The sequence below is a fragment of the Ruditapes philippinarum genome, unplaced genomic scaffold (assembly GCF_026571515.1).
Source record: "Ruditapes philippinarum isolate M1 unplaced genomic scaffold, ASM2657151v2 ctg3730_1_1_1_1, whole genome shotgun sequence".
NCBI lineage: Eukaryota > Metazoa > Mollusca > Bivalvia > Venerida > Veneridae > Ruditapes > Ruditapes philippinarum.
Window position 1 is genome coordinate 58,715 of NW_026853746.1, and position 19,386 is coordinate 78,100.

At 30.7% G+C, this 19,386-nt stretch overlaps 2 protein-coding genes across 2 annotated transcripts; one reads left to right on the forward strand and one right to left on the reverse strand.

Annotated features, from left to right (window-relative positions):
- Positions 1 to 449: 449 nt before the first annotated feature.
- Positions 450 to 15,414, reverse strand: LOC132737698 (4-hydroxybenzoate polyprenyltransferase, mitochondrial-like). The gene is made up of 7 exons (XM_060725032.1): positions 15,197 to 15,414; positions 13,870 to 14,033; positions 8,030 to 8,151; positions 7,592 to 7,677; positions 4,756 to 4,886; positions 3,710 to 3,898; positions 450 to 2,831 (listed from the first exon to the last, which is right to left on the reverse strand). Exons 1-7 carry the CDS (start codon positions 15,279 to 15,281, stop codon positions 2,694 to 2,696), a joined length of 915 nt encoding a protein of 304 aa, XP_060581015.1. The 5' UTR covers positions 15,282 to 15,414; the 3' UTR covers positions 450 to 2,693.
- Positions 15,415 to 15,451: 37 nt separating this feature from the next.
- On the forward strand, positions 15,452 to 18,585 carry LOC132737697 (cytochrome P450 1A1-like; the record flags this gene model as incomplete). The annotated part of the gene is given in 5 exon segments (XM_060725031.1): positions 15,452 to 16,105; positions 16,311 to 16,514; positions 16,798 to 16,936; positions 17,188 to 17,453; positions 18,458 to 18,585. Coding segments are annotated over 5 exon segments (1,295 nt in total), but the record flags the coding sequence as incomplete, so codon positions are not given.
- Positions 18,586 to 19,386: the final 801 nt, after the last annotated feature.

A 19,386-nucleotide genomic window follows, 5' to 3' on the forward strand; every position in this document is an offset into this window, starting at 1 on the left:
CGTAATAAATAATCGTAGAACATTTATAATAATGCAAACTTTGTTCAGGTAACATAATAAGGTAGCGGGGTACGTGTGGTGCGGAAAACTTATTGGTGAATAAAATTATAAAATCCTACAAATCCTTACGGACATCAGATTGTAAAACAACAAAAAATGATGACGACATAAATCAAATACAGTGATGACGTCACGAAAGCTAACATACAAGATGGCGGAAATTTTATTACTAGAGTGATAAACAAACATTGATAAAACATGAATACAAGGTCTTTGGAGTCATGTCATTTAACGGTAAAAATACTTGATAAAATGAAATAGAAGTTACAGTTAAACGTATTTGGATACTCAAATATTATTATATTTCTCCAGAAAATTCGTCCATACATTCGAATGAGGCATTGTTTGATATCATCGAAAACGAGCTTGCTATTTTCAAAAGTGACTATCCGGGTCATTCTATTTTTGTTTTAGGTTACTTTAATGCATATACGTCCACAAACCCTGATTATATTGCTATGGATGGTGAATTTCCATTGTTAAGTGATACTTTTTATATCACGTGTACGATTTCATATAGAACGTTTAAATATCCATACGATATGAATATAATTATAAAAATATATGGATTCTGTTGTAATTTAAGAAATAAAACATATAACTAAATACATGTCACACTCTGATACCGACATTGAAAAACTGATTGCTCGTTCCTAATGCGGGTCGTAAAAGAACCATGCATATATTCAAATGTGTTATTTTATAAACGATTTAGTACACATGTAAATCTGAATAAAATCAGCTTCTAAATAACGCTATGCATTAAGCAACAAATAACTCAAATAGATCTTAGTCAGATTGGCTCACAAAAGCTATGTTCTATTCAGTAAACAAAGCCGAAATTAAAATGAACCATCAAAATTCCATTAGGCATAAATGTCTGGAAACTACAAATAATATATCTCAATTGTTTTCAAACATTAAAAGAATACACCAAAGACAAAAATGATTGATATCGAAGTTACATTTCAGACATATTAAATACTGCACGCAGCTATAGAACTATTGTAAGAACATATTTATTAAATTTAAATGCATTGCCAAAATTTACATGGTACCAGTTCAGATAAACAATGGTCTGGGCGATTTCAGACATCAAAAAGAGTCTACATAGCTTTTATTTAAAATTTGCTACAAAGGAAACATTATAAGGGAATTCGCCGATCTAGTTTTTGGGTTACCTTCCTTGAATTTTATTTAAACATACAGATAATCTTAAAGAAAATTAGATCTTTTCCTCTTAACAAAGAAATTGATTTTGTTGTTGTTTTTTGTTGTTGTTTTTTTTAAATGATTTTGCTGAGATATTTCTTTTTAAATACATGTATATTATCTATTTTTTAACCTTAAAATATGATATTAAAATAGCAATTTCATTCAAAAGTAGAAGCAATAAAAGATAACGCGATATGAAACAAAACATCACAATTAAAGAACGACGTGCAATTATATGCTAATAATTTTGCATTTCCACAAAAAATCAATCAATTATCCTCTTTTATAAAGTTAATAAGACATTGTGATTTATATTCACCCAATTTTAGTAAGATAAACATGCTATTTCGGAAATCCTAATGCATAAGTTGCTTGTTTACTTTGTTATCTTATTGAATTTATACAAATTTTACTTTAAATTAAATTTAACAAATTCTTGTAATTTGTCTTACCTAAACATTTAAAAAAAGATATTGTATCATCTGAAATATATTTTCATATAATTTATTTACTTGTATAAAAAAGGAATGAAAATTGGCATTTCAAAATTACATTAAAGATGTATTAATCAATGAGATACGATTAAGTTAACATACACACATTAGGTTTAAGCAAATTGTCAGCAAACATACATCTATAACACATGTCTACACATATCTAAACATACATAAAATCATTTTGTGATATGGGCCTTAGCTGCGACACATTGTCTGGGTGTTGTAGTCACTTTTGCCAAATTATTTAAAAATCCTTCAATGAACAACAAAGTTACAGTCCGAACAGGAATGTGTACATCTTTCATATTATAAGTGTGACCTTGACCTTGGAGGCAGAGACATGGGTTTTTGATCCAACAAGTCGTCTTGATGAAGAAGACATGTATGCCAAGTTATTAGTCCGGACACGAATGTGTGAACCTATACTCTCTTATTGTGATAACAATAGTAGTGCACCTTAAACAAGAAATATGTGACCAGTATATACAAAACTAGATATCGTTGGTTCAGAATGTATCTCAAAGCTGATATATAATAAGCAATTTAAATCTGAATGTTTGTCTGGAGACAAAGGAGATATTTTGACTGCTCATATTGTAAGCTGCCAAAGACATTTGAATTGCTAATAAATGAACTGAATATTTAAGATGTTTATAAACGCAAAACACCATACATGTTTTATAAAATATAAACAAGTGTAATAATATTTCGTGTAGTTGCAAAAATAAATGACATGATTGTATCTTTTACAAATGTGAATTAATCTAAAAAAGACCATTAAATTCACATCAAATAATACATACTAGATAGTAAATGAAGCTGTGAAAATTAAAGTGGGTTAAATTAAAGTTCATGACGACTCATAAATAATATTTATTTATTCATTTCGTGTGTTTTTATGTTTCAGAAAATTAACATCATTCAAACAGACTCTGATAACACTTGTTGCTGTTTAAATATATTTCCTGCTAATATTCCAAGTAATATAACCAGTCCGACTGATGAGAAAGAGTAATATTTAAAGCAAGACTCAGGGTCATTAAGATCTACACAGGCTATCTGAAAAAATAAGAAAACAATAAAAAATTAAAATGTTAGTCGCAAAGAAATATTTTTACGTTGAGTTTATGCTGAAATTTAAAACATAATTGTGGTTAATTATTCTTAAAAATATGAAAAAAAGATGTGAACATTAAGAAAGTTAGAAATATGGGTCAACATTCAGAAAATAAGGAGAAATGTGAAAAGTAAGTAAGTCAAAGATTTCTTACAATCTTGAACAATTATTTTATTGATATCGAAACTGAAATTATTTATTATATATTTTTGGACATGGTATGCTCTTAAGAAGTACAAAAATCAATAAGGGATTCAAATTTTCATATTAAAACATGCATGCTTGCTAACAGTTACACAGTTAATATAAAACAAAACAAATGTTTGAACACCAGTAGTATTATAACTGTATCATAAATAAGTATCTAACAACTTGAATTATTTTTATAAATAATTATGATTTAAAATTTTAAAATGTTAAAACGTCTGACCAAATAGTGCATAGAGATTCTGTATTAACCGTTGAAAATGTACATCAATTATTGATACAGACGTTTGGTTAGCTCAATGGGTAGAGCGTTTGACTATGAATTGGGAAACTTGGGTCCGATTCCCGGACGGTGCAGATCACTTTCGTTATGGTTGATCATGAAACCTTCCTACAGTCATTCGCATGCGATGGTTGAACTTTGCTGCGGTAAATTCAATGTGGCTTACTGACGTGATCCGGAATGAAAACTACCACCACCACCATCACCACAAACATTACCGCATTATTAATAAATATCACCTTATATAATCTAATATACACTGCATGCATTTTATTTATCTAAATAAACAGTTTTTACGCAAACGAGCTGACAGAAATATATAATCTTTACCTTATGTGATATCATTGCATATGACACAAGTAGGGACACAAAATATGGCAACGTTTGTTGAAATATGTATCCAGTTATAACAAGAGAGATTACGAACACCAAGCTCGTCGACCACAGCAATATTTTTGTTAGATTTCCAAACTTCAAAGCCGCTGATTTGACACCAATTCTTTTATCAATATGTTTATCCTGAAATATTCATATAAAATTCATTTTGAGACTTGAGATCATTGAGTCCAGCACGTTCAAATGTTGTGAATTGAGTACCGCTCAAACTGGTGCTAGGGGGCTGAGGGATGTTGCTCTTTTTCCTTATCGCCCATGTACAGATTCAATAAAATCGAGCCTGCAATTTTCATGTAATAAATCTGTTTTTAATGCTTCCGAGAGATCACTTTTTACCAGATACTTTTTCTTCAATCAAATTGCTTTTTTTTTGAAATACGGATTTCAGTCAGAATTACTGTTCACAATTTTTTTTCTAAAAACGTTAGAACTGACTGTATACCATTACCAGATAATTTTTTTCATTATTGGAGAAGAGAAGATTTTAATTTTCAACTACATTTTGATACATGAAAGTTAATGGTAAAGATTATGCTATAAAAGTATAATAGTATTGGTATTGCCATTTCTTCTCCAAATCCCTCCAGAGGCGTGCACGTCGCGGAGAAGGCACACGGCAGGTCAAGGTCAAATCATCTTAAGTACCAGAGGTGATTGGTTGACCTGTCGTGACTAACTCTGGAGGGTGGCGCTAACAAGAGCCGTTTTATGTCAACCGCCTGTTTGCAGCCGTCACGGAACTTGATGCTTTTCCGGTATTGTCTTTCCTCCACCGAACGAAGAACAGGACTTAGGAAGATCGGCATGAAAAAGACGTCCCCGATGAGACTACTAGAGTGGACCGGCATGGACGCTGAGATCTCGGACATATGGAATTTCCGGCGCCGAGCTAAAATAAACCTAAAAACACACACAATATTGCCATTTATAAATATCTGAAACAGCTTGTGAAGACACAAATGGAAAGACAAAACACTTACCTGGCTATTATAGATTGTATATGAAACAGTCCAATATAACACACCAGCTAGAAACAAGACTGATATCGACCAATCAAGTCCTCCCGTCACAGCAACCCGAGATATCAACACAGAAAAACTACAACTTATACCTGAAAACATAGAATATATATCATAAATTGACACATATTTTATGCAGGGAAAGCAAACTTACAATTATTCATTGATTAAATATAATAAGCAGTGAAATATTATTATAGCACTGTAGTTAAGAACATGCGTCAATAACGTTCTTATTTTAATACTGTTAATTGTTTAAATCAGGATCATTATTTTACTTTAGTGTTGAGGGCTAAAGGGGTGGGGGTCATAGATGATGCTGCACTTTTTATCTACAGACCAAATTCAATAAACATGATAAAAGCAAATGAGCGATATTTACCATTTTATTTCTGCTTTCAAAGGAACTAATTTTGGCAGGATAAATACAATGACGTGCACGTTTATTAAATTGCAGACAAACACAGACGTACAAATATACGTCAAAGAACATTAAATGCTTAATGCCAGAAAAAACACGTAAATGAGAATCATATATAAATTACGTATATTAGGCAGCACATGAAGTAGTCTGTACATTTTTTTTTTCAACATAATTATCAGATATGATAATGATATGATATTTAGATATGAACTCAAGTGGTTTAATCTTTTTGAAATGCATAGTTCATAGTTCATCAAAGCGTTTTCTCGGTGCATATAAAAAAACTGAAATGTATTTTATTTCTAAAGATATACGTACAGTTTAATGTTTAAGCACAAATCGATAACCATGAATTGTAGATTTACATAATTTTATGATATTACTCAAAAATATAAGAATCACAGCTATTTTTGTTATATTATAACGAAATACATTGATTCGAATAAAGCATGTATTTCTTAAGTAAATCCTGGATAAATGAGGCCGCGAGGTACCATTGATAATGTTAATTGTCCGGAAATTCAATAAAATTTGAAATGTCTATTATATTGAAACAAAACACGTGTTATAGTTTTAAATGTGGAAAAAACGCATTTTATGGGAAGTAAATGCATAGTTTTATTCTTTATCAATTTAAATTACAAGGAAATCGAAATTGGAGAAAATATGGACTGATTTAACTTAAACGAAAAGAAATTTTCTTCAAATATAAGCAAAAAGTGAGATTATGTTACAAAATGTATATTGGGAATTGTTCAACATTTATGAATAAATAACAATCTTTGTTAACATTATTATGCGTATACATATGCAGTTAACATTGTAGTATTAGTAAGGCTACTTTGCTGAAATTATTAAAATATGAGAGCACAAATCAAATGGCGGCATTCACTGAACGCAGTCCCAAAATACAGAAACACAGAACTTACGACAAGGAACCCAGCAGGGCACTCGGAGAACTAAAATAAAGTCATTTGTACACTACATGTATAATTATTATTAAACTGTTTCCTAAATATTTTCCATTAAACAGTCTAAATGTTCTAAATGATGCAATCTCTGGGAAAGGCGAGACTTATAACATATCATTTATTCAATGAATTGCATTTTATTTTTTCTTGTTTATACTGTAAAAAATGGTTACTTTCAAAAAGCAATTTTTTTCCTCATTCCTTTCGGGGTCCAAACAGGTATCTATTACTAGACCGGAGCATAGGTGGTATATTTCCCTGCTAATGTTTAGAGTAAGGCAATTAGCATTTTACATTGCAATTTAAACAATTGATTAGTGCAGGTATAAGCAACGTGTATTGCGACATTCTGATAATCTAATTGGTTGAAACTACAGATGTTCAAGGCTTTGTTACACGTAACTTTTTTCACGGATATAAAAATTCGCGGGAATATGTATACCGCGAAAAGTGCGACATATCACACATGTATACCTGTTTTATTTTTGAAAAGAAACCCAAATGTCCGCCATTTTGTTTTATTTATTGTTTTGACGTGACGTCACAAATGTGGCGTTCTATCCGGTTTGCGCGTTGTGTATTTATATGAAATGAAAAGGAAATAAAAAAAAAGAAGAAAAAAAAATTTGATTCCGAAAAAAACTTCATATATTGTCAGAAAGCTTATTTTCAGCATGTTTCCTTGTTGGTGAGCAGGTCCAGTGAAGGAACCGAATAAAGCAACAAGTCAAGAAAACGGTCTGGTTTCTAGTGAAGAGTTGAGCCTTAGCAACGGTCCGCTTCCAAGTAAAGATGCAAGTCTAACAACGGTCCGCTTCCAAGAAAAGAAGCAAGTCTAAGGACCGCAGCAAGTCTAAGGAGCGCAGCAAGTCAAAGAAGCGCAGCAAGTCTAAGGAACGCAGAAAATCCAATAAGCGCAGCAAGTCTAAGGAGCGCAGCAAGTATTAGGAGCGCAGCAAGTCAAAGAAGCACAGCAACTCCAATAGTGCAGCAAGTCTAATAATGCAGCAAGTCCAAGAAGCGCAGCAACTCCAATAGTGCAGCAAGTCTAATAGTGCAGCAAGTCCAAGAAGCGCAGCAAGTCTTATAGAGTGCAGCATGTCCAAGAAGCGCAGCAAGTCCAAGAAGTGCAGCAATTCCAAGAAGCACAGCAACTAAAATAGTGCAGCAAGTCTTACAGTGCAGCAAGTCCAAAAAGCGCAGCAAGTCCAAATAGTGCAGCAAGTCAAATAGTGCAGCAGGTCCAATAGTGCAGCAAGTCAAATAGTGCAGCAAGTCCAATACTGCAGAAGTCTTAGCAGTGCAGCAAGTCCAGGAGTACAGCGATTCTTAACTATAATCACAAATACCGCTCAGAATATCGATAAAAATCTCATAATTCAAACCAAAACTTGACACCTGCCTAATACTATCTCCGGGAAATGCATGAATCTTTTTGATACCGGATAAATGGTAGAAGAAATTGCACACATTGCCAAAAGCCAGAGGCTGAAATGTAACAAAACAAAATTAAATACGATGTCAAAGTGGGCATTAACTTTAACTTTAACCAAAAGACGACAAAATAATTCAGCATTGTATATGTTTTATGTCGCTTTACGAATTGATTATTCCCCACACCGGTGCTGGGAAGGTATTGAGATGTAGCACTTTTTTATCATTTTATAATTCAGCAAGTATTTTGCATAGTTTATGTTTTTCATTGCTGTCTAAAGATATCTCTTTTTCATCATTTCTACTTTGTTACAGTAAGATGATTTATGACTAGTATTGCAGAACACTTAAAGTAAACTTGTATCTTTTTTAAGCAGAATTTGCAAGATAAATGCTAATAATTTACCATATGTAATTAAACTGCAAAAGTAATAATATTCCTATTGACAAAAGAACGGCGAGATAACATTTTGCTTTTGTCAATGATAGCTCTCCAGTTAGCAATGGTCGCCCTTGAGTACGCTTCACCTGTTGGTAAATCAAATAATTATGTCGATGGAGGTATTGTCTTTTGCCATGAATTTGATTGAATAAAATACAACTTCATGATATTATGACTTGTTCCGACAGTTAAGCATGAAATAACAAGAGTAACAAGTCATAAATGTAAAAAATGGGCACATCGTACATGTGTTATAAACTATAGGAGCAATTAAGACCAAAAAGTCATTAGAAATTAGTCATACTAGAATTAATGGTGTTGGACACTGAAAATCTTGAAGAAATGTATGAAGTTTTCAATCAATATATTCAATGGTTGATGAGACATAATTAGCGTGGTGTCCCGGTGATACATTGACAAATAAGTTCTTTTACAGATTATTTCCGTTAATTAATCAAGAGCTTTTTTTATTCTTCTGTATTTTATTAATTACTCAAATGTTTTAAACAAATCCGCTTTTAAATTTTTTTACAAAAACAAATAATACAAATGAAAATATTATTAACTGCATTTTTCCTATTGTATTAGACAAAACATGTATATAGTTGAAATTATTAAAAAAATAAAGAAAGAAAATATTAAGAAAAATTGAATTGATTGTTATACTTTCTTAGTCACATCGACAAATTCTTAAATTCTGTTTCAAAATAAAATTAGGTGTTTCAACATTTTAAGTACATCATAGACATATCACTAATAAAATTAATGATTTCAAACGGATATATTGAAAAAAAGCTTAAATTATTTCCTTAAAATAGTGGAGCGGGAAATAAGGTAACTCCTGTCAAAATAGTGCAAATTGTGATACAAGCATGAAACTTTCAGGAAATCATCTTTAGACTATAGACATTCCAAAAGTGAAGTGGGCCCAAAAATATCTCTGCTCATCCAAGATGGCCGCCATTTTCAAAATGGCCGCCTATAAATTTGACGTTCATAATAGTGCATTCAGTGATTTTTTTTGTACAGACCTAAAAATTACACTTAAGCATGTATAAAGGCTCTCCTTTACAAAAATTCAAATTTTGAATAAATTCCGCGTTCATACTTCTTCAGAATTCAAGATTGGGTCTAATATGGCCGCCGATTTTATGCAAAAATTAATATATCTCTTTTGTCATATAATTTATATCACAAATTACACAAATTTCGATAAAAGTGTTTAAACATGTCAAGAATAATCATATTGTAATGTAAACCAGAATGTAAGTCAAACTTTTTAAGTTATTTATCCAAAAAATATATTTAAAAATACTAAAGAAAAAGTGCTAATATTTGCATATTTCTCTAACATGGTTTTCTAATAGGTCATTGTATAAAACTCAAAAAGTTACTTAGTTTCTTTTAGTGTATATGATATTTAATTAATATTATGTGTTTATTGTAAGCATAAAATCTGTAGTTTATATATTTTGTCAAAGTGTGTTGGGTAAATTTATTTGATAATTGAAAAACAAAAACAATAAAGTTAATTTCATTTTTTTTATTTTTGTTAAACTTTCTACGAATTTTTAGGAAAATATTCACTGTTAAAAAGTAATGGTTCTTAAGAATTGTTTGTCTTCATTCAGGCCTAGAGGGTGTGCTAAAATATCAGTAAATTCACATACATTCATGTGTATACATGCAAGATATAACTTGTTTCAATATTCTTAATATCATCAGTTAATTGTAACGATAGTAGACTGAATATACATCAACAAAACATGCGTTAAATATTGTCTTATTTGCGAATAAAATTAATTCCTTCACAGCATATATTACGAAAAAGATAAAAATCGCTTTAAAGCCAACAAAATGAAAAAAAATGAATTTTGCATGATATATCATAGTCTTACTGAAAGGCTTGTTAAAGTACGATTCAAAGTAATATCTACTTTCATGTCATTGTATATAAGTATAATTGAATCAGCACTGTTTATAGAATAACATATCTAGGCATGGTATTTTCAAAAGATACAAAGTAAAATTAAGGCGACTGATACATCATATGATCTATGTGTAGTGTAATATGTATATCAATAGTATCGTTTGACCCACATATAGTTGCTGATGATTTTAAATATAAATTAACTGTCTGTCAAAAATTATTCAAGTTTAATGTTTCCCATTAAACAATCCTAGACCACTCACCTAAAATCCACTGCAGGGAAATTGCCATAACTCTTTAATATTTTTTTTTCGACACATACATTTATGATTTATGAACTATTTGTAAAAGTTGCTTTACAGGAAACATGCCCAATATCTAGGTACTCAGAACTGTTTCACACAAAGACTCATATAGTTATATTCCTATATGAGTCCATATAAACTTAGTGATTTGGTCCTATGCCAATAATTGAGGTATCACAAAGTAATGTTTCATGATAATTTTTCTGTTCTGTAAACTTAAGTTACAGAGAAGATTTTTAAGACAGTTTTAAATCTATGCAAACATAAGTAACATACCAGGGAAAGCCACTTTGGACTGCAGGAGCATGATTAAAAGGCCTGCCAGAAGGGGCACTTAGTTTTGAAATACTTATATAGGAAATCACATGTAAGTCCTCTTTTGCAGATCTACAATGCCTAGAACTTAGATATTCAACATACCGGTATGTTACATTGTCTAGTAGAAAAGACCTCTTTAAAAGTTACATAAAGCGCTCTTTGCGTCACTTTGTGTACATAGATTGTACATAGTAAAAATGTTTAAAAAGTCTTCTCAAAAAGCAACATGCACAGAGCATAGAACATAGATACTAAGCATGTACCATCAGCTTGTGTCTTTAATATATTAAATGAATCTTGCTCATAGAGCCATCCGGGTTTATAGACTGATTTGTATAAGAAAACACAATACAAACTTCTAGTGTTAAACTAAATGCATAAAACTGTATGATGCTTCTGCAGTTAAAATGGGTTCGAAATGGGTATCACTTATTTTACACAGACATATGAAATAAATGTATTCTCTGAATCTACAGTACCCGGATTATAGACATTAATTATGTTTCATTATAATCTTGTAATACTCTACAAATATTTGATAAATCATGGACAAGATGGTCAAAATTTATAATGCACCAGGGGTGACTAAGTTTATATGGACTCATATAGGAATATATATAGTTATTTAAGTCCTCTCTGAGAAACTTGATATTAGGCTGTTACAAATATTTCACAAATCATATATGTTATGACAAAATTGAAACACCCAATTACCTACGTTTATAAAGAATTATGACCTTTTCGTGATATAGGGTCATCATTGCCCTATTATTGAAATAAAAAAAATAGATATAAAATAATTTATGAGTAACAATTTTTTTTTTTAAATCATCAAAAACTGTATGTAGGTCAGGTGATATCATTGATATCTGTAGATGATGTGACAGTAGCCTTATATTTACTATAAACAAAAAAATCACTGAGTTAGCTTAAAAGCAATTTTAATATTTTCAATATGAAATTGTGAAGGAGTTAAATATGCGTTAATGGGCAATCTTATTTATGTGCATGTTTGGTATTTAAAGCATATTTGTTGATTTATTGCCTTTTTATATATCTTTATATATGATTTTATAATTCCTGATATGTTGAAACACTTTTTTAAACATTATCTGTGCTATTAATTGACATTACGCCAGAGACGCCCACTGATTCACGTGACCCGGTCATTCAGAACCTTAGACAAAAGACGGTACCGACGTTTACACGAAACTGTCATGCGACTTAAGTGACTAATGAATTTACCTTATATCATTTGGTATATATAACATTTTAATGCTTTTATTGAATAGTTCAATCTATTATGGTATTTAAAAAAGTATTCACGCATTAATGGTGAATAAAACGTTAGGCAAAGATCTTGTTATATTTCTTGCTGACATCAAGGAAGATGTTAATGACAAAATATCATTTTAGTTTACAAATTCAAAGATAGTGAAAATTGATGTAGGGGTACATATAATAGTAAATTATATCAATGAAACAGTAACATCTACAAATGTTTTTTGGGGTTTTATGTGCGAAATCACTTATATATAATGCATTTGCGCATAAATTGTCAAAATTAAATGAGAAAATTGCCCATGCGTAACTTTGTTGTATGACATATGATTATATGTTTATTTGTACATTAGATATTTTCGTGATAAAACGCAATATTATTCACTTCAAAATAAAATTCACATATACCATACCATACCATACCAACTTTAAATTAAAACCGTGATCAGATATGATGTTATTGAAGCAGATGTATTAAAATATTTAATCTTAATTCATTGAGCTTTAATAGAAATAATTTGGTAGGATAATTTCACCTGAAATATTTATTGCATATTTTTTCATTTTATTTGCAGGTACTTTTTTCTACTGCAGCATTTTATTGACAATATGTTATAAACGAACAAAAAATGTCATATCTTCTGGATATTCCGAGACCTTATAATATATTATGTAATTATGAAAAGACATAATTGTAATGAAGGAAGGAATAGAGTATTTGTTAAAACTTTTTTCTTCTTTAATGCAATGTGGTATAGCCAGTTTAAACTTTCCTACCTGCTATATAACTTATTATCTTCATATATAAAAAGTTACTGATATTTTTGTTCTTTGTAAAATGAACTAACTGACTCCATCTGTCAATATGTCAGGATATTTTGTAACTTAGATATTTTAATAGCTTCAAATTGACAAAAAAAATCAAAATTTCAATATAAATACTGCTGCACCATTGTCTTTTACACATAGCTTGTCTTAGGAAAATGGCGGACTTCTCAGACATCTTAGCATGAAACTGATAACGATCTCCGATTGGCTTATGTGTAAGACCCCTGCCAGCTTGATTGACAGGCGGCGTAATGTCAATTATACTGTAGAAATTATATAACAAGTTTGCATAAAATTGGCGGCCATATTGGACGCCATCTTGGATTGACAAGAGGTAAGAAAGCGGAATTTTGTAAGATTTAATTTTTGTAAAGGAGTCACTTTAAACATGTTATGGTGTAAGTTTCAGGTCGTTACAAAAATTTTGACCGAATGAGCTATTCATGTACGTCAAATTTATATGGCGGCCATTTTGAAAATGGCGGCCATCTTGAATGAGTAGAGCTATTTTTGGGCCCACTTCACTTTTGAAATCTACGTGGTCTAAAGATGATTTCCTGAAAGTTTCATGCTTGTATCACCATTTGCACTATTTTCTCAATTTCCCGCCCCACTTAAATAGATATGAGTATACATGATAAAGTAGTAAAAAACAATAAAAGTTCTCGTAGCATTTGATTCAGCTAGACGCATAAATTATTTGATATACTTACTTCAACTAATACAGTGTTTTGTTATTTAATAGTTTCAGGGTCTATATTGTTGCGATTGCATTTTAACGTGTGTTTTTTGTTGTCGTTTTGTTGTTTGTTTCTTAAAGCTTCTGTCAGTATATGGCCTGTAACGAATTCATAACGGTGCACAATTGCTTTCTAATATTAGAATAGACTATACTTGATATCATCTCACATTTGCTCCATGTTTAGTTGTCATGACACCATTATCCAATGTAAATCGGCGTTACAATATTATCCAATGAAATTAGACGTTACATACATACAGCTTTTTCCAGTTGTGTCAAAGCGCATAATTATAACATACATGTATATAATTAAAATGTGTTGATTAAAACGTATCTGTTTTCTTATTTTGTTTGTATTATGGAAAAAAGGAACAATTAAAAATGTTATTGAAATAATCACCTGACTGTCAATCGATCTGTCAAATATATCATTTAGAATAAGTCCTGCACCGTGTAGAATAAATGATTCAAGAAAGAACAGCGTAAGGAGATAAACATTAGGCGAGTCACTTGTATTGGACAGTTCTATACACCAGGCGGTAGGCCAAAATACCATCACATTCACTGAAAAAAATACAAAAAGATATATATTAAATAACTACAATTGTTACTAAAATGTTGTAAAATATGTTATGCAAATCAATCAGATAGTAAACTTTATATAAAAAGTAGAATAGATTTGTCGTCTATAATAACAAAATCACACGATCGTTTCATTTCACCTTTTGACCTTGCTACACGAATACCTAAATCATTAACCATAAGTTTATAAAGTTTAAGTACACGTAAACTTTGTCCTCTCCTCGTTATTTTAAGCTTCAAAGTATGAAAATTACTAAATGCTTGATTCAAGTTTTTTTTCTATAAATACATGATTTATTTTCATGACAATAAACATTTCATGAGTGGAGGTAGCCACGAGTGAAATATGATGATTTTTATACCACAAAAATTAGAATGACAAAATATAATCGTCTTATTAACTAATAATTTGTCATTCTAAAAGGGGGCAGGGGACCTAAAATTGAACAATTTTGTATTTCAGTGTGGCAAGAAACACAGATCAAAATATTTCAAAATCTGTTTCACAGGCAGATAACCAGTTGCACAGCATTATTCAATGATATATAACATACATTGAAGAAAATGATAGTTTGCATGCATTGCTCCTTAAAATATTCAAGAAGGTGCAGCATACTCCAGAATCCGCCAAATTCTTTTAATAATAACACAAACATACAATGGCATTTTCAAAAATGACCAAAAAAGTATCTGTCATACGTTTAGATTTTCCACAAAATTTATCCGAAATTTCTTACTTGTTTGGCGCCAACTGTCAAAGCTTGATTTTTAACTTTTTCACCTCCATTCGGAGAGTCACAAATACATACAAAGCTACCAAAATAATTAGTTTCGGGTGAAAACTCAAAAAAATACTTCTCATTTTCTACACACAGACAAGAAAGAATTAGTATGACAGAGAAATATCCAATTTCCAGTACCTTCAAAACACCATGTCTGAGTTATTAAAAATTTGACCGGGGCCATCATTCGGATATGTCCCTTGTGCCCTAGTAATCATACACTAATTGTTTAAAGCTGTGTAACATAGCACTTGTTTACGAATAAACTGTAATGTATTTCCCTTTATTCACTGACATATTAACTTTTTGACCTCAAAAATAGTACTGAGCTCTCTTTTGAATAAACTAGAAAAAAAAACTTACGTGTAGGGTCATGCATTCTGATGATTTTTAAATACGGTTTCTTCTGCTCTGGGAACATGTCCACAAACGCCATAGCGAAGCTCATAATTATTTATTCACGTTCATGTACAAAAATCAGTACTGATTTTATAGCAAAAAATGAAATGTTCAATAAAACGAAATAGAAAGTCATAAAGCGGCCACCAAAGTCATTTTTATTAATGTTTAACGTAAACGTAATGCACTACTGCATTTCAACTTGTCGGTTCAATTCACTTTAGTTGTACTGATTATTGGATAAACCAAATATATTGGGACTTTTAATTTATTGGTTTTAAGCATAGGGTGTCAGTTTCTAAATGATAATACATCATGTTTCTTGAAATAATTTGTGTTTGTTTTTGTATTTTTGCGTCATACTTCTTTATCGCAAAATTTAAGCAAAATATTATAGTTATTGATGGGCCAAAAGGATTACCAGTTTTCGGATGTATATTAGAATTGGGACACGAAAACATGTATTCAAAATTTTGGACCTACGCAGAGAAATATGGAGAAATATTCCTTGTAAAAATGCTTTGGGAAAATGTTATTGTTCTGAATAGCTCACAGTTGATAAAGAAGGCCTTTTCTGATAAAACATATAAGCAACAATTCAATGACCGGCCAGATGCGTTTTATGGTCAATATTTCTTAACAATGAGTCAGACTGTTGGGTCAACGAAATACGGTTCCGCTGCCTTCCATAGAAATGCCAAAAAGCAATTTATACACGCACTACATGTGTATGGACCTGGTGTCACAGAATTTGAAGAATTATTCATGGCCGAAATTGATAAGTTTATGAAGGAAATACAACAGAAAGATGGCAATTTATTCTATTGTCAAGAAATCATCGATTCTACGCTTTCAAATACTATATCAATTTTAGTAAGTATCCCTTCTTTAATGTCTCATTTTGTATATAATAAATATAGTTTTTCATACATATAGTATTTGCTAACAAGTACACAATAAAAACATTGCCGAATTGTTAACACAAGTAGTATAAATCTCATCATTTATTTTCATAACTAAACCAGATGTCAGTTTTTACAGATTTTATTTTATAAACAACTATCTTGTTTAACCGAAGCTTAGTGGGGATTCAAAGATAGACTTTGACAGGAATATGTTTTGGGACCATGCGGACGGTGCAGACTTCTTCCTCAATGCTAACGTTAACGTGGTAATGTTGGCACTTCCGATCCTCCGATTCCTCCCAGGAAAATACAGTCGCCAATATCGTAGTGCAAGGAAAGCTTTTGAAAAGTTAGAGAAATATTTTCAAAATATTAAGGTAAGAACAACGATTAAAGATGTTTATATATGTTGTTCATGTATCATGTTTTTAAAAGGAAGTGTCAATTTGGGGATGACAAAAACTTTTAAGAAACAAATAAATTAAGTTTCAAGAGTTATTATAATATAAGATAGGTTTGTTTTTTGGGGTTTTTTAAGTTTAACGTAACGATGTGACTTTTCATTTTAAAGTCTGCGTGGAAGAGAATGGGAGCAAGATAACTTCAAAAGTAAAGTATCATTTGCTGCTTAGTGCTTACCAATTTTTCCAAATAATTCAGGCTAATTTTAAACCTGGTGATACAAGAGGTCTAGTAAACAATTATCTTGAATATCAGAGACAAGAAAAGACTGCAGGTGAACAAATTTCTTTCACAGACGACAAAATAGTTGGACAATTAGCCGAGGTAGCAGTTGGAGGTAGGTTTATCCACTTTGAAATACATGTATGTTTTTTATCTTCACATGGTATTTTATGTCCAACTGCATTACCTGTGTAAGTATGATTTAATTCAATATGATATTTGTGTGATTTAAAATGTTACTTTGTTTGAAAGTGACTTTATTTAAAGATGCGATAATGATCATGATTGTAATGATTTAAAAATTAAAACTGACATTTCATTGATTAGTATCCAGTTTTCTTACAAAGTCTTTTATCATATTTTCAGGTATGTTAACAATACGATCTTTGTTAACGAATTCCATTCTTGTGCTACTGAATCATCCAGAATATCAGTCAAGAATCCAAACTGAGCTTCAGTTGCACATTGGCAACGACAGATATCCTGAACTTGCTGCCTTGAAAAAGTGTACATTCCTCCAAGCTTTCGAGATTGAAATGGAGCGCTATATAAATGCTGTTCCGTTGTTATTGCCTCACTTCTGTCGATACCAGATCAAGCTTGAGGACTACGACATTGCCGCGAATACAACGGTCTGTATATAAAAAATGAATTATTAATTTTACATTTAGTTCAATTGCATTTGAAGCTCATACACCATTTCAATCAAAACTTATTTGCCAATTTACTTTATTAAATGTGTTTGTTGTGTTTGTTCTGTGGCGCTTTTGTCTTCAAAATTTATGTCAGTTTCTCGTACTTGATATCAAAGCTAGCGTTTTGTTTGAAACAAAGAAAGTACATGTACTTTATTTTTTGTTTTGCGGCTCTTTTTCGAGTCAAAACTTCTATGCCAATTTACTTGATTAAAAATATAGTTGTTGTCTTTGTTTTGAAGGCTCTTTTTTTCAAAATTGATATACTTTCGTGTGCTTGATATTTTAGTTAGCGGTCTTGAAACAAAGACAGTATATTATATTTATAATAATTTGCTTATGGTTTGTGCAGTGTAACAAAATGTTAATTTCGTAGACAGATCTTATCAATATAATGAATTGGTTAGTGAAAAAATAGGCGGACCTTAATAACAATTTAAAGGTACTTTTGTAAAGTATTTGTTAATGTAGTATTAGATTTGAAACAAAACATATTATTTTTCTCTTCTTGTTTTTTACTTCAATCAAAATTTTTGTCTTTTGATTCATTTACGTACATCTAGATGTGAACAGTGAACAATATTTACATTTTAGTTCCACTTCAAAAACATTAAACATGTTAATAAATAGCTCGTTAAACTGTTTTCATGGTATTAAGTATGCGATTTGATAGTATATATTATACTTTTCATAAACGAGTTTTGAATTTTTGAATTTATGTTCACTGGTTGAAATGAGTTGTCGATTTTTCCATTTTAGTAGAAAGGTGACCAACAATATGAATAGCGTAGTCAGTCAGTTACATAAACATAACTAAAAGTTGAATAATTTCCTAAAATATTTATGTTTATGTTTATTTCTAAATCTAATCCCTGCACAACAATTCGCCTTAAAATGAATAATTAAGTGATTATTTATATTATATATCGTTATAATTGCAGGTAATAGCCAATGTTTGGTATGTCCATCATGATCCAAAAGTCTGGGGCGATCCTTGGACATTCCGGCCAGAACGATTTCTTGATCATGATGGGAATTTACTGCCGCAAGATAATCAGCTGCGCAAAAGGTAACATATTTCCATGACACACACCAATAAACATTTACATATTCATACTACAAAAGATAAAGACTTTAACTATAGAATAAACAAACTACTTAATATGCTCTCATTTATATTACAGAGAAAATACAAATATTACAGATAAATAAAGACTAGAATCATACAGAAATATTTTGTTAGTTAAACATTGTTGATGATTTCCATTACAAAATATCAAAATACGCTCAACTAAAATTCACAAGACGAGTATTTCACCTAATGAAATATATTTATAAAAAAGAAGAAAATGGTATTTAACTTTTGATTGGGATAAGTTTTGAATGATATACTCCCCCAGAAACATGTTCAGGGAAACATTCTTTCATTACAAAGTTCATATAACTTTATTAAATAATTAGAATAGATACCAGACAGCAATGTTGAAATGTAGCACATATTCCATAGCTTTTGTCGTTGTAACTTTTAAACGTATTAGTATGTTAATAAGCTGATTTGTGTGTTGCTAAAGACATTTTCTTTCAAAGTTATTTTAGATTTGTTACAAAAATTATGCATATAAATAGATCTATCTTTTTTAATAAGAAATGAATAATTCATTTAAAAACAGTAAGAGAATAAAGCAAATAATAAAGTGTTTGCATTACGACCCCTTCCTATTTCATACAACGTCATTATTTATAGATCTATGTTTAAATAACATCATGTCCTTTGTACAATAACTCGCAACCGTATTGATTTCTTTCTTTTTTTTTTTTGGTGAAAATTAACGTTGTATATATTCAACGTATGCCAAGCTTGTTAAAAACG

Excerpts from the sequence above, each read along its gene's own strand:
- LOC132737698 (XM_060725032.1), bottom strand. The coding sequence starts at position 15,281 with ATGAGCTTCGCTATGGCGTTTGTGGACATGTTCCCAGAGCAGAAGAAA. Across the intron at positions 14,034-15,196 it reads CAGAATGCATGACCCTACAC|TGAATGTGATGGTATTTTGG; the intron begins GTAAGTTTTTTT and ends TATTTTTTTCAG. Across the intron at positions 2,832-3,709 it reads ATGCAATGATATCACATAAG|ATAGCCTGTGTAGATCTTAA; the intron begins GTAAAGATTATA and ends TTATTTTTTCAG.